At 42.7% G+C, this 15,177-nt stretch overlaps 1 protein-coding gene across 2 annotated transcripts in view; it reads right to left on the bottom strand.

Moving 5' to 3' along the window:
* Nucleotides 1–15,177, bottom strand: part of stxbp1b (syntaxin binding protein 1b) — a 39,631-nt gene continuing 24,454 nt past the window's right edge. Inside the window, exons 12-20 of one of the 2 annotated variants that reach the window (XM_080892985.1) lie at nt 14,585–14,650; nt 13,983–14,063; nt 8,011–8,149; nt 7,624–7,733; nt 4,712–4,813; nt 4,509–4,594; nt 4,215–4,369; nt 3,510–3,633; nt 13–673 (exon numbers count right to left, since the gene is read on the bottom strand). In XM_080892985.1, the coding sequence (XP_080749111.1) occupies nt 3,524–3,633; nt 4,215–4,369; nt 4,509–4,594; nt 4,712–4,813; nt 7,624–7,733; nt 8,011–8,149; nt 13,983–14,063; nt 14,585–14,650 (849 nt within the window). In that variant the 3' untranslated portion in view covers nt 13–673; nt 3,510–3,523. Of the gene's footprint in view, nt 3,634–4,214; nt 4,370–4,508; nt 4,595–4,711; nt 4,814–7,623; nt 7,734–8,010; nt 8,150–13,982; nt 14,064–14,584; nt 14,651–15,177 lie in introns of both variants that reach the window. The other variant, XM_080892984.1, reaches the window with a different exon arrangement.

Genomic DNA, 15,177 nt, shown 5'->3' with positions numbered 1-15,177 from the left:
AACTCACAGAGAGAGGAGAGATTAATGGAAGTCGCTTTATTAGTTGAACACACCACCTGTAGCAAGTACTGTTTATTGATGAGGACAAAAAAGTACAAATGTGTGATAACACTGCGATCTCTTTTCAAACAACAGCTGATAACTAGTCATACAGAACCACTATAAAATAAAAACCAAGCATTATGGTCAAATAAAAGGAAAAATGATACTCAGTGTACAACAAACAATCACTATCACATCTACTTATCTAGTAAATGATGGAGCTACAGCTACATTTATGTTGGCGGCTTCCAGGTCAGACGTTATTATAAAGCTAATGATTTTTACAGTATGCCATGGCAACCACTACATGAAAAGCACTACTTTAGATGAGAAGTGCCAGATTTTGCTCCAATAATGCCGAATCTCATAGAGCTGTTATTGTTTAGATGAATAAATAGAATCCCACAATACAGAGTTAACAACAACAAAGACTCCAGCGTGATTAGCAGTTTCCATGTTTGGAGTTTTAACAACTGATTTGTACACAACACAAAGTTTGGCTCTGACATGTGAGTGGGTGGGGAATCTAGAGTAAGAGTTTATGGAGTACTACAGGCAGTGCTCTGTTCTTCTTTCTCCAAGTCTTTGAGGGTTTTTACAAGGTGAGAAGGGGTAAAGGTTTCAGTTGACCCTGAAAGACACAAGATGCTGTATGACCAGTCTGTTTGCTCAAGTCTTCAATGAAAAGAAAGAACTTTTTCTTTTTCTTCAGTGGCTCATTGTTAAATTCAGAATTTCATCTAAAATCTCCTCACAAACATGAAATTTCCCACTCGTGGGACTAATAAAGGTATCTTATCTTATCAAACAAAACTCTGATTGATCTATCAACCTCTAAAGCAGAGACATCCTCTCTGCTTTTAATGGTTAAAGGATGTCTTCTGGGTAGGCCAAGGCTAAAATATGATGAATTGGAAATATTGATTTAGCATATCCGCCTGTTCAAAAGTAATAGCTGTGAATATAAATATGTTACAGAGCACATAAAATAAAAGTTATTTTTGAAATTCTGCAGTTTGTAAAGTGTTCTTGTAAACCTGCTGCACTTCACCATGGCAACAAGTGTGTGAATTACTTTGTCAGTTTTTGCTTCAGCTGCTTTTTTGTTTCAGTTTATTACATGTTGCAGGATAAATGGTGACACCAAGCTGATTAAATATTTAAACACTGATTGCACTGATTGCATTTGTTCTGTTAACCACCAGACGTCATCATCTTCTCATTAGAGTTGTTGTCTATGTAATTACTTCCTCAGAGGACGTTAACTTCCTGTTTTGTTTTGTATAGGTGGTGCAGTGTGCAGACAATTCTACGTGATGGCTTTTTATTTTCATATTTACAAGAGTCTAACATTAAAGGTTTTTTATCTAACAAAGCATCTAACTGACAAGGTGCACCTAATAACATGTCCAGTGAGTGTAACTACTTACACAGCCTGCTATGATTGAGGTACTTTTTGTACTTTTAGACTTTGTTATGTGGCTGCTGTAGCTTTCATAGGACTACCGAGCTGATATAATCCTGTATAATGGTGGATTCAGAGAACACGTGATACACAGTATAATCACCTGCCTTGGAAGGATATGCAGTGTGTATTTATATAAATTTAAAAGTGTAAAATGTGTAGTGATAAAAGTACTCATGGGGGAAATGTAAATGTATTAACTTCATTTCTCACCTTAAAATAATGCCTCACCCCATATTAACAAAGTAAAAGAGGTTTGCTTGAAACAATTACAACCTAAAGTCTATGAGCTTGATGCTACAAACTTTTTTGCAGAACCTTTTCACTTTCATCGGATTGGAGGAGGATCGTCAGATTCAAGTTTGTGCTCTGGGACACTGAAGACCATTCAAACACAAATGTTATTTGTCACTTCACCCCAATCTCTGCAGAAGGCTACCATCAGAATGTCTCTGTACATTCCTGCATTCATCTCTCCCTTGACCACGACCAGTCTCCCAGTTCCTGCTGGCAAAAAGATCTCCACAGCATAATGTGGGCCCCACCATGCTGCACTATAGTAATGGTATTAGCATTCAGGCCAGAGAGTTCAATCTTTGTTTCATCAGATCAGATAATTTTGTTTCCTGTGGTCTTAGTCTTTGGTTGCCTTTTTGCGAGCTCTAGGAGCGCTGTCGGGCCATTTTCCTGAAGAGTGGCTTCCAACTGGACACTATCATAAAAGCCTGATTAATGGAGTGCTGCAGAAATGGTTGTCCTTCTAAAAGGTTCTCCTCTCTCCACAGGGCAATGCTGGAGCTCAGGCTGGGAGGTGACTGAGAACTGATGATCACTCTGACAAAGGCCCTTCTACACCGACTGGCTGGGTGTCCAGCTCTACGAAGAGTCCAGGTGTTTCAAACTTCTTCTATTTATGGATTATTGAGGCTGCTGTGCTCACTGGGATCTCCAAAGCTGCAGAAACGTTTCCGTACGCTTCCCCAGATCTGCGCCTCGATACAATCCAGTCTTGGAGGTCTACATGAACTCCTTGAACTTCATGGTGTGGTTTGTGCTCTGCACTCTCAACTGTGGGATCTTATACAGACCAGTGTTGGTGGTGTCCAGTCAACTGAGTTTACCACAGGTAGACTCCAAACAAGCTGTAGAAACATCTGACAGGAGTCTGGAGGAAACCAGATGCACCTGAGCCCAGTTCTGTGTGTCATGATAAAGGCTGTAAATACTTAATTAGATGTTATATTTTTGTTTATTTTTTAATACATTTGCAAACATTTCAAGCAAACCACTGTCCTTCGTCGTTATAGGATTGTGTGTAAAATTTTGAGGTGAAAATGAATTGAATCCATTTTAGAATAAGGTCATAACATTACGAAATGTGGAACAAGTGAAGGACTGAATAGTTTCTGGATGCACCGTAAAGTTTTCATTACTCGATCAAGAACGAAAGGATAATTCAGCATCATGTAATACTGTAATCTATGGTTTTTATAGAGGTGAGGATGCAAAATGATCAGAATAAAATAAAAAGAAGTCAAATGAAGAGAGCAGCCCTACATATTTGTCTAATATGCACACTACAGGATTCCTCACAGTGTTACTGGAGGTGTTGGGTCCTTGTATGTGTTATCTAGAAGATCACTTTGTTGTAACTGACAGGTGCTATGAATTTAAAATGTTTTTCAACAATGTTACGTTATCGCTAGAACAAAATGCAGGTTTCAAAGATTACATGGTATGTTGCAGGTAACCCGTGCCATTTTACAACCAGAACACAGTCCTGCCTCAGACAGCTGTCAAACACAAGGGATGGTAGAAATCCAGCAGGAACAGGGAGGATCTCTGTGACAGTCGAGTTCACCTGCAGGACGATTTATTAAAACACTGACAAACACAGATTCTGACTGTTTGTGAAAACCACGGGCATCAAATGATGTGGGGGACAGGGCTACAGCAGCAAACACAGAGGTACACAAAGAACAAAATGACATTCAGTATTTACTTCCAGATGTTCTTTTATTGTACAGGAGGCTCCTCGGCGCCCTCTGGTGAGGCATTGGGGTCCAAGAAGTCTGGGTGCTGTAGTTCCTTTAAATATTTTGGCGGGGTGAGGATGTGGGTGGCGCCTACAGGAAACAAAATTCTCAAAGCTCAGCAAGTGCTGGATGAAAGCTTGTTAATAACGTGAGACACAAACAAATACTCTGCAAAGGTTTTACTGAAAAGTCACAAATGCTCGAGTGTCCACAGAGGTCAGTGTTTCTACACCAAACAACCAGGTGATGTTTCAGATTCAGAGGACACAGCAGAGCCTGGATCGGATCAGAGCGCTTTTGATAAAAATGAGTCGCAAGAGTTTTAAAAATACTTTAAAGTGTATTTTGTCCAGTGCTAGCTGTCAGCCTCATAGTATGGTACGGATTTCAAAATCCTAAATTACTTCTTAACATTCACAAGATTCTGAGAAAACTTGACCTCTGACCTTGAGGTGGAGATTAGTGCGATTCAAACTAATCTAAGATTTCTAGAAGATGCAGCTGTGGCATGAATTTCAAAATCACCTCGTTCTAAGTTCAGTTATAGGGATGCTAAAGATGAGTAGTACTCTCTGTGTTGAGCAAACCAATTCGCCTGTATAAAACATGTGCATTGCCCCTTAACAGATGACCCAATTCTCCTATAAGTATTCTCAGTCAAATCAACTCACCAATCAAAGCCTCCCACTTGCCATTGGCCTGGGTGACCTCATACACGCAGCGCATCTCACTGTATGTCATGCCTCCAATGATGAAGACGATTATCCGGGGCCCTGTCTTCACCTCTGTGGGGCCCCTGTTCTTGTGCCAGTTACCATAGCGAGCACTGTATGATGAGTAACAGACAAACATTTATGCCAAAGTCCTGAGAGTTTTACACATGTATACGTAGACCCTTTGAAACAACGATAGTGGCAATCAGCTTCTTATTTTGTATCACCTGAAATGTGTATTTAGCTACACACCTTGATGGAGCACTGGCTTTGGCAGATGCTTGTCGCTGGGAAATATACGGGTATTGCTTGGGATCAAGTTTGTCTTCAATTGCATCCTGTGGGAAGACATGCAAGTAGCAACAATTTGTAACTGTACCAATTGTAACCCAAAATACTGTTTAACACATTTGTTTCCTAAATACTGACACAAAGCAACAGCAGATGGAAAGTACCTCCATGAGATCCTTGACAAAAGGGGTCCACCTGGAGAGCTGGTAGGTTTGCTCACTGATCCGTTCCTTGCGATCAGGCTTCTTGGTTTTCTTGGTGGTGCCCTGTGAACAAATGCTCTTTTCAACTAAAGTGTTTTTACTGTTGACACATGAGCACCAAAAAATGACTTTTGTTCAGCCCAAAAACATTACTATTCTTTAAAATGTTCATACTTTTTAAGGTACTCTTAATAAACGGCTATCATAGTTGACCTATTTCTCCTTAATTTAAAAAAAGTCATTCTGCAGACCGTCCTGTAGGCCCACCACCTGCAGGAGGTGTCATAGGGGTCGGGTGCAATGTGCGCCCTGGTGATCCAAACCTCAGCTACCTGAGTCGGCTATCGGGACATGGACCGCCACGCCTCTGGTGGGGAAGGAACCTGAGTGACTTTGTACAATAAATGTGGCCACAGACCTGATGTGATATGATTACACTCAGATAACGAGAGCAGCTGAGGTGTCAATTGACCAGATGAATCAGGTGGCGGGGAAGGATGCGGAACAGACCCGACACACCCAAACATGATCTCTGGAACATCTGACCCTGTTCCAGAGATCTTCAACTTCCACCTCCAGCAGAACTTTGGCAGCTTTCCAAGGGAGGCTGGGAACCATGTTCTCCACCTTCATTGCCGAGGCAGCTGCAAGGAGCTTCATGCTTGTCCCCGAACCACATGGTGGATACTGGAGGTGAAGGAAGCATCAAGCTGAAGATCATAAGCTGATTGCGTCGCTCAGTGCACTAGGCCAGATGAGGAAAAATCTGTTTCTAACTCCAGCTTGTTGCTGCGGTGAATCACCTGTAAACTGAGTCAAACAGGCTCTCGTCCACACCGTCCTCATTCATAAAGTCCTTTACAAAACCGAACATTAGAGCAAACAGCTGGATTTTCCCATTTGAGTGCAGCCGAACAAACAATGAAGGGCCAAAAAAGTGGACAGCATATCCTTGGTTTTAACATAAAGCTCATTGTTGCAGCCAGGGGCAGCACAAAAGTGATCCTTTTAAACAGATTTTCAGTCCCCTTGATTTCCACTGAGTTATCAGTTCTGTCACTAGTTAGCCAACATAAACTAATGCAAATCCAATCCGGTGACGTAACGTTATGTACTGACATCATTCTGATGTAAATAAACCTTTATATGTGTTTCATGTCCTCTTTAAACATCTCCTTGGTAGCCAGGCCTAAGGGGTGAACGAGGTTTCCTAGAAAGCTCTGGATGTTGTAGGGCATTGTTGGCTCCCACACCTCTGACATGTCATGTGGAGATCTGAAGCAGTGCCACTGGATTGGCAGACTGAGATGGTGGTTTTCATTTTTAACAAGGGGGGACCAGTCGGTGAGCTTCAACTACCAGAGGATCACGATACTCAGACACTATGCCAGGGTGCCGGAGAGTTCATCCTGCGGGGGATGGTTGGGAATGTAGGGTGTCTGGCTCATTGCTATGGGCCATTCGGTCCCTGCATAACCATTCCTGGAGCTCGGTCCACATTGCCAGCAGTAAGTTGGACTCATTCCTGGTGCATGTTGGACTTTGCCAGCAGTTTTATTCATACTTTTTATGGATCGAATTACTTTGCCAGGTGGTGGACGGTTGCACTTTGGTGGCCTCAGAAGCTCATCTCTGTTTTTTGCAGATGATGTGGCTTTGTTGACTTCACTGGATAGTTCGCAGTCGAGTGTGAAGTGGTGGGAAGGAGAATCAGCACCTCCAAGTCTGAGGCCATGGTCCTTAGCTGCAAAACGTGGAGTGCCTTTTGCAAGTCGGGGTCCAAATGGGAACACAGCTGCAGTGATCTGGGCACCGCATTGGTCCATCGTGGTAAAGAGAGAGCTGAGCATAAAAGCAAAGCTCTTGATTTACCAGTCGAGTTACGTCCCTACCATCATGAGTTCTGGGTAGTGACCAAAAGCATGAGACTGTAGTTACAAATGTCAGAAACTGTTGGCCTCTTTGTTAGCGATAGGGTGAGGAATTCAGCCATCCGAGATTGGCAGTCAAAGTAGTTCAGGGATCTGGCAAGGATGCCTCCTTGGAGAGGTGTTTTAGGTATGTCCCACCAGAAGGGGGCAAGAGCAGACCCAGGCCAGCTCTGTTCTAGGATGCCCTCTGGACCCAGTGGAGGTGGTGAGTGACAGGAGAACGGCGGCTAAGCTGTCATCCCTGTTGGACAACATCTCCCACCCCATGCAGCAGACTGTGACAGCACTGAGCAGCTCCTTCAGTGGGAGACTGCGGCACCCACGGTGTGGGACGGAGAGATTTCGCAGGTCTTTCCTCCCCACTGCTGTCAGACTCCATAATAAAGACTTTAACTGATCAAGCACACACATCCATACATATGCAATAATACTAAGTGCAATAATCCTTTCTGTCATCGTTGTATTTTTACTCAGTTGTATATAGTATTTGTATTTGTATTCTATTTTTATCTTATTGTATATTTATTTTATTTTATTCTACTGTATATAGTATTTTATTTTATTCCTATTCTGTACAGTTGTGTACTGTATTTATTCTTATTGTATTCTAATTTTTGCCTCATAACTTTTGCACTGTCCACTTCCTGCTGTGACAAAACAAATTTCCCACGTGTGGGACTAATAAAGGTTATCTTATCTTATCTTATCTTATCTTAAATCTCTGTGTTCCACTGGATAGGCTGGATGAATTGGAGATTCAGATTCTTTTGACTAAATAAATTAATATTCAGTGGTCTTATCTTTGCAGCATTGAGACATTTTGATGCAGGAAGCTGCAGTAGTAACATTTCCAAATGCTTTTAGCTTTTATTTGTTTGTTATTTATTTTGGGGGGGGGGTCATGTTAAATGAGCTGATGAGGTTGTTGGCAGATTTGCTCACCTCAGAGATAATGGGAACACCCATGTGGGCCATGTTGGAAATGATGTCACTGTCCTCCGGTGGGATGTTAGCATGCTGCAGGAGCTTACACAGGTTCTCCTCAGTCACACCTGACACACACAGTGAGACACACAAATGCATGCAGTACAAATACCCGGTCCAAACATGCAATTCACACGCATGGGAACATGCATGTTTAGAAAAAAAGAATGAATTGACAAAAGAAAATAAATCAAAACCTGAGAATACACGTATGAAAAATTAAACTGTAGCAATAGGACACTGTCTAAGGATAAAACTGAAAGACTGGTAGTGGGCTGCCCGTCTTTCATTTGCAGGTGATCCGATAGATAAAAACTAAAAACAGGATGACGGTGGATATCTGACCATTCTTAAGGAAGATGTAGAGCAGGATGATGCGGATCTTGTCGGACACATTGACATTGGCATCCAGCAGAATGGGGACAATGAGCCTCATGGGATCCTTGATCTTCTCACCTTCTGCATCTGTTCCCATCGCGAGATCCTTCAAAATAATGGAGAACATTATTAGAGTGGTTTCTTGCTGCAATTAATGCCAGTCACTGGTTAACACAGTAACAGGAGACTAAGGTCACAATTCTAAGCTGTATTTCATTTGTAGTCTACTAAAAGTGATGTCACAGGAAATGTTAGAGAATTAAAATTTTTAAAAGTGATTCAATGATAAACAGGAGAGGAGTCTAATGAGTTTAAACGGGCCTTATCTTTAATTACGCTAACATACCTGAAAATACAGTGTTAAAAAAGTTACACTGAGTGGACAGGGCAGAAATGAATGAATAAATGGATGCAGCATAAACTAAGAACAATAATACTATGGAAAAAAAAATGTCACTATACAGGGTAGAAGAGACAGATAGACCCAGCATCTAGTAGCCATCCAGTGCAGACATCCAAAAAAGAATCTCAAGCATAAAGAGTCGAACACCACCGGGCCCTGACATGATTCATGTCTGGCTAAAGAAGCTAACTGCACTGCATAAGCATCTGGTAGCACATCTGGCTTACCAAGGAGCTACAGTGCAGAAGCCACAGGGATCCTCGGTAACAAGGCAGCAGACTGTACTGGCAGCTGGCTGCGCCAGAGCAGACTGAGCCCCGGGCCCAGAGACCCGAGATCCAAGGGGCCTCCACACCCTGGAAGGGGTCTGACTGAGCCAAGGTCCCGCCAAGCAGCCGCCAAGAGTGAACCAGTACACACCCGAGCACCCAGCCTCGGACACCAAGAACCACCAACGCACCAGTGGGTGGGGGCATCAGACACTGGCAGGGAGTGTGGTGGGGGAAAATAGGCCCCCCACCTGTCGGGGCCTGAGATGTTCTCAGAGGTGGAGTCTAACCCTTGACCTGACACATAAACTTAGACAAACAGACACACACAGACACAAACATGCACACATATAGGAATACTCAGCACTCAGCCAACATGGAGACACAGACATGAACACTGTACACACACTCACACTCCTCCAAACATACTCTGTACTCCCAGATCCAGGCACCATCTCCCCCAGAGGGGCGATCTGTGCCAGACCCAGGAGATGCTTCCCTGTCCTCTGGGGTGGAGATGAGCAGACCGCCCCCGGTACTGCAGCAGCAGGGAAGCCCAACAGCCCAGACCCCGACCAGGATATCTTAATAGATTATTTATCAGAGTTAGTCTCAGAGAATAACAAAATAGCAACCAGGTTTTTTTAGTCTGGCGGCCCAACAGAAGTGTGTAACATCCGGTGTCTTCTGGAAAACATATAAGTCTTTTATACTCTGACAACATAGTTAGTAATTTGTAAATACCTAAAAAAATGTGTTGATGGATCAGAAAACACAACACAAAGCCAGAGTGTTAATGAAACTGGACCAGCTGCTGCAGAGGCCACACCTATGGTTCTGCTTCTGCATCCCTGATTAATGAACTCACCTCATCAAAGAGACAAGACAGAAAGAAACTACACTGAAGCAAGTCCAGGAGCATTTAGCAGTTAAACAGAGAGAAACTGACCAACTGGAACAACAGTTGGAAGACGAGGCGATCCAAAGAGTGAAAATGTGTCAAAGACTGGATCAATATTGCAAGAAAAGGAATAATTGACATAAGAAATGCTGGAACATCAGATAGCAGAGAAGAACAGAGAAACCACCAAGACCAAGGTGAGGTCTGGACAAATATTGGTAAGATCTATGGATCTGGAGGCTGAGATACAGCAAGCAGTAGCAGAAGCAACAGCAGCCAAACCCACCTGCTCCAGCAACGTGGGGGAACGCCTCCAAACCAGCACAATGTGCATCGACGCCAAATATCATGGCGAGATATAGATTAGATTAGATTAGATTAGATTAGATTAGATAGAACTTTATTAATCCCTCGGGTGGGTTCCTCTGGGAAATTCGATTTCCAAAAAAGCACAGCACCGACAGAAGTTACAGAGTTACAGAATATTATATATATATATATATATATATATATATATATATATATATATATATATATATATATATATATATATAGATATATATATATATGTACACACACACACACACACACACACACATATATATAAATACAGAGACAATATAAATAAAATATACGAAGGGGATAAATAGAATAAATAGGAATAAAAATAAAAATACAAGTGAATTGCACATTTCAAGTATTGAGTCTATTGCACTGTTGACTATTTACAAAAGTATTGCACAAAAGGTATTGCACAGTGAGGTGAAGAGGCACTACAGCTTAGTTGTTCCCCCCTCCTTTGTCCTCCTGTTTCCCCTCCCTCTCCCCTCCAGAGAGGAGTTAAACAGTCTGATGGCGTGTGGGACAAAGGAGTTTTTAAGTCTGTTAGTTCTTGTCTTGGGGAGAAGCAACCTGTCACTGAACAGACTCTTCTGATTGTTTATGGCCGTGTGCAGAGGATGCCCAGCATTGTCCATAATGTCCATCAGTTTCTTTAATGTCCTTTTCTCTGCCACTGTCACCAGAGTGTCCAGCTTCATGCCGACCACAGAGCTAGCCCTCCTGATCAGTTTCTCCAGCCTGGATGAGTCCTTCTTTGCTGTGCTGCTCCCCCAGCACACCACAGCATAGAAAAGTACTCCAGCAACCACCGACTGGTAAAACATCCTCAGGAGCTTCCTGCAGATGTTAAAAGACCTCAGCCTCCTGAGGAAGTACAGTCGGCTTTGGGCTTTTTTATACAGGTGCTCTGTGTTGCATGACCAGTCCAGTTTATTGTCCACCCACAGCCCGAGGTACTTGTACTTGTTGACCACCTCCACCTCCTCCCCCTCTATCTGAACCGGCAGTGGACCTGCTCTAGACCTCCCGAAGTCCACAACCAGTTCCTTAGTCTTTGAGGTGTTGAGTTGCAGGTGGTTTGTGTGACTCCATGCGACAAAGTTCCTCACCAGACTTCTGTATCCTCTTCCTGATCATCCCAGATACACCCCATGATGGCTGTGTCATCTGCAAACTTCTGAATGTGGCATAATTCAGAGTTGTAGCAGAAGTCAGAGGTGTACAGGGTGAAGAGAAGAGGGGACAGCACAGTTCCCTGTGGTGCTCCTGTGCTGCTGACCACAGTGTCAGACGTGATGTCCTTCAGCCTGACGTACTGTGGTCTGTCGGTGAGGTAGTCGGAGATCCAAGCCACCAGGCAGGGGTCCACCTCCATCCTGTTCAGTTTTTCTTGAAGCATACAGGGCCGGATGGTATTAAAGGCACTGGAAAAGTCAAGAAACAGGATCCTGACCGTGCCTTTTCCCCCATCCAGGTGTGAGTGGGCTCTGTGTAGGAGGTACAGGATGGCATCCTCCACTCCGACACCCGCCTTGTATGCAAACTGTAGTGGGTCCTGGGCATGTTGTACCTGTGGTCGGAGGAGGTTGAGGAAGAGCCGCTCTAGAGTCTTCATAAGATGTGACGTCAGTGCCACCGGTCGGAAGTCATTCAGCTCATTGGGCCGGTTCTTTTTAGGGACCGGGACGATGCAGGATGTCTTCCATAGGGCGGGCACTCTCCCCAGTCGCAGACTGAGGTTGAAGACTCGTTGTAGCGGCTCCCCAAGTTCAGCAGCACACGCCTTTAGCATCCTAGGACACACCTTGTCTGGGCCTGCTGCCTTTCTGGGGCGAAGCTTCCTCAGTTGCCTCCTGACCTGATCCACTGTGACACTGGGAGGTGTTTGGGAGGAGGGGAGGGGGGGAGATGTCTTGCTGCTGAGAGAGGGATTGGAGGAGGGGGGTGTCATGGTGTCAGGAAGGGGGGGAAGCGAGGGAGGTAGGAGAGTGGGGAGAGGACTCTGTAGTGAAGGTGAGGGTGGGGGGGTTGTGGGCTGGTCAAACCTGTTGAAGAAGTTGTTGAGTTCGTTTGCCTTCTCCACAGTCCCCCCCACTGTGCTTTTCTTGGTGTTGTGGCCTGTGATGGTTTTCACACCATTCCAGACCTCCCTCATATTGTTCCTCTCCAACTTCTGCTCCACCTTCCTCCTGTAGGTGTCCTTTGCTTCCCTCAGGCAGCGTTTCACCTCCCGCTGTGCTGCCTTCATCTCCTCCTTCACTTTGCTCCTGAAAGTCTTCTTCTTCATGTTGAGGACAGCTTTGACTTCCTGTGTTACCCACGGTTTGTTATTTGTTATATACGGACCCAAAAGAGATCAAGGGGCACACCTGTTCTACAGAGCATGTATACGAACAGTAATACATGTGGAGAAAGAGGACATTAGCAGAGAGAGTGTCCAACAACATGACGAGGTGCCCAGTACTAGTGATGGTAAATTCGATTCTTTTTACTGAATCGAGTTTGAATGAGTCACTCACCAAAGTGAATCGGGTTTTTTGAGTCACTGAGTCAGGTGACCAGAGAGTGCAACAAATGTACATTTTCACTCAAACTTAATTTGTTTCTCTTTTCATGTAAATCCTACAGCTAAGATGAGTGATTGAAGAAGAAAAACAACTATTTTTATAGAGCAAAAAAGAGCAAATAAAATTAAGATTTCTAAAGAGAACATTTATTTTATTTTATTATTTAAGTATTTTCCTTTTTTCTCATCTAAATGTCCACTGAGCTGTGTGCCAGGGGGCGGTAATGCTCCTTAACATTGGTTGCCAACCAAGAAGAAGAAGAAGCTGTGAGCCAGGAGGGAGGGGGTGAGTAGCTCAAATGTGCTGCTAGCATGTTAGCAGAGCGATGCTACTGTGAACTGAGGAGCAATTGTCTTGATGTGAGCTTCTGCTCAGGGTTTTTTCTTCCAGTTCAGAGCAGAAATGTTTCTGTTAAGAAACTGGCTGTTTTTTCCCCCCCACAATTTTAATTATAAGCTAGATATATTTGTACTAATGGAATTAGTTTGCTAACAGCCACAGGGATGAGTCAGTGAGTCAGTTGGGTTTGTGAATCGTGATTCACGAGTCAGTAAAGTGATTCTCGAGCATTGAACGATTCGTTCATGATTCGCACATCACTACCCAGTGCTGGATGGGACAACGTACAACATGGCAGCTGGAACAACCTTCAGAGAACATGTTTGTGCTGTTTTGTTGTATTTGCATTGAACAGCATGCAAATGTTGGAGAGTGACAGTGATGACCTTCACACTGAACATTAATTCTGCTTAACATTGTGCAGCTTTAGGAAATGCAGAAATCCTCTTTTTTAATTTGTTCCATTTCATTTGTTTTTCTCTTTTCCTCTTTTAAACTAAGTGATTGTGATTTTGTGTAAAAAGAAGTGGATTTCAATTCGTGGAGAATAAATGAACGAGAGTCATTTGTGTTAAATATCAGCCTATTTATTAGTTCTGATCTTGTCATAATGTTTTTACCTCAATCATTCAACTGATACTGATTTCCCAGGATTAATGAAGATGCGTTGCATACTTCTCCCATATTACTCCAGCCTTGCTGTTCTGTTCTCATGTTGTTCCCCTGCCACCTTGGATGGTTAAGTGGAGAATATCTGGTTTAAACTCCTGGCTTACTTGGCAATGCCCAGAGAGACGATGGGCGAAAGATCGCCTCAAAGTTTCAGAAGAAAGAATACTCGAGTGTCACAGAGCTGTTAAAGCTGAAAACCCTTTTTTTCAACCTTCATGTCCAATAATAGCGACAAACCACACTTTCTTTTTAGCTAACATTTTGGCTAACATTAGAATTTGTTTGATGATGTCATACATTTAAGTGTGAGAAATATGCAAAGAAATGAGGAAGGGGACAAATATTTTGTCACGGCACTCTAAATGCTCCCAGCGGTCACACTGAAACAAGACCCTGAGGCCTGTTCCCTCAGTGTTGACAGATCCAACAGAGTTTTGATGATTTACCTGTTCCACACGGCAAAGTTTGTCCACGGTGCCCTGGTAGCGGTTCATACAGTCCTCAGCCAGGTGGAGGTGGGTTGAATACTGAGCAGGAGAGAGAGAGAGAGAGAGAGACGCTGCCAGTCAGGCTGACAAAGTGACCACCATCAGATCTAAACTTTATTAAATTTTAATAATAATCTTAATATTTTCTACATAACGCTTCTAAATGAGCTTGTTTCCTCGTGCTGTTTGTCATGAAGTGTCAGAACCAAATGTGTTGTGGATTATCCACACATCTCTACATCAATATAGTTCACAGCTATAAACAAATTCAACACATTAAACAAAATATTCTCATATGGACTGAGAATAAAAAGACAAAAACTTTATAATAATTTATGCTTATGCTGAGGGGAAAGCAGCACGTTGTATGTATGTATGTACTTCATAGCAGAAGAAGCTGCTGCTAATGTTTTCTTTTGGTTTCTGTCATGTCTGCAGTATAATTCTACAACATCATGATTTCACATTAAATGTGACCACAATTTTGAATAATGAGGTAAACATATACGCAGATTCAGTATTCCATGAACGCTGTTGTCTGTTGTGACTTTAGCTCCTACCTTGCTGAGCTCTTTCTGATACTGAGGCATCTTCTTCAGCATCTGCGAGAGTTCCTTCATGGTGGTCTGAAAGACAATGAGACACCTGCAGTGAATAAAATGTCTTCATTCATTGGCTCACTGGGTATGAAAGATTCTTTCAACAACAACATCAGCTACAAATGATGCTACACAACTAAAACAATAAACCAAATGCTTTTACTGTTTTATTCTCCACTGACTGAACAATGTTTTGAATACATTTATCTGCTTTTTACCCTCATAAGGACCAGGATCATGTTTTTATTCACTTATATGACTTATTATCTGCACCTTCATTTAAATGTCTTCCATAAAGGAGTACAAAGCCTTTCATATCCCAAATATCAATATTTAATTGATTGTAATATTAATATATAATTTTATCATATTTACTGTAATGTTATATTAATAGAATAATTTTGAAGAACTTCAGTTTGATGAGTTTTTGAGGTTTTGTTTGTCCTGTAGGCTGAGCAGATGTTTAAAGGAGTCGTCGGTAGAATTCTGTATATTTAAAAAGAGAAAAAACATTTTTTTAAGGCAGCCAGTGATTGAAACACCAAAGATTTGTA

This window comes from Rhamphochromis sp. 'chilingali', assembly GCF_963969265.1.
Source record: "Rhamphochromis sp. 'chilingali' genome assembly, chromosome: 10".
Taxonomy (NCBI): Eukaryota; Metazoa; Chordata; class Actinopteri; order Cichliformes; family Cichlidae; genus Rhamphochromis; species Rhamphochromis sp. 'chilingali'.
This window is presented reverse-complemented; position numbering and strand designations above follow the sequence as displayed.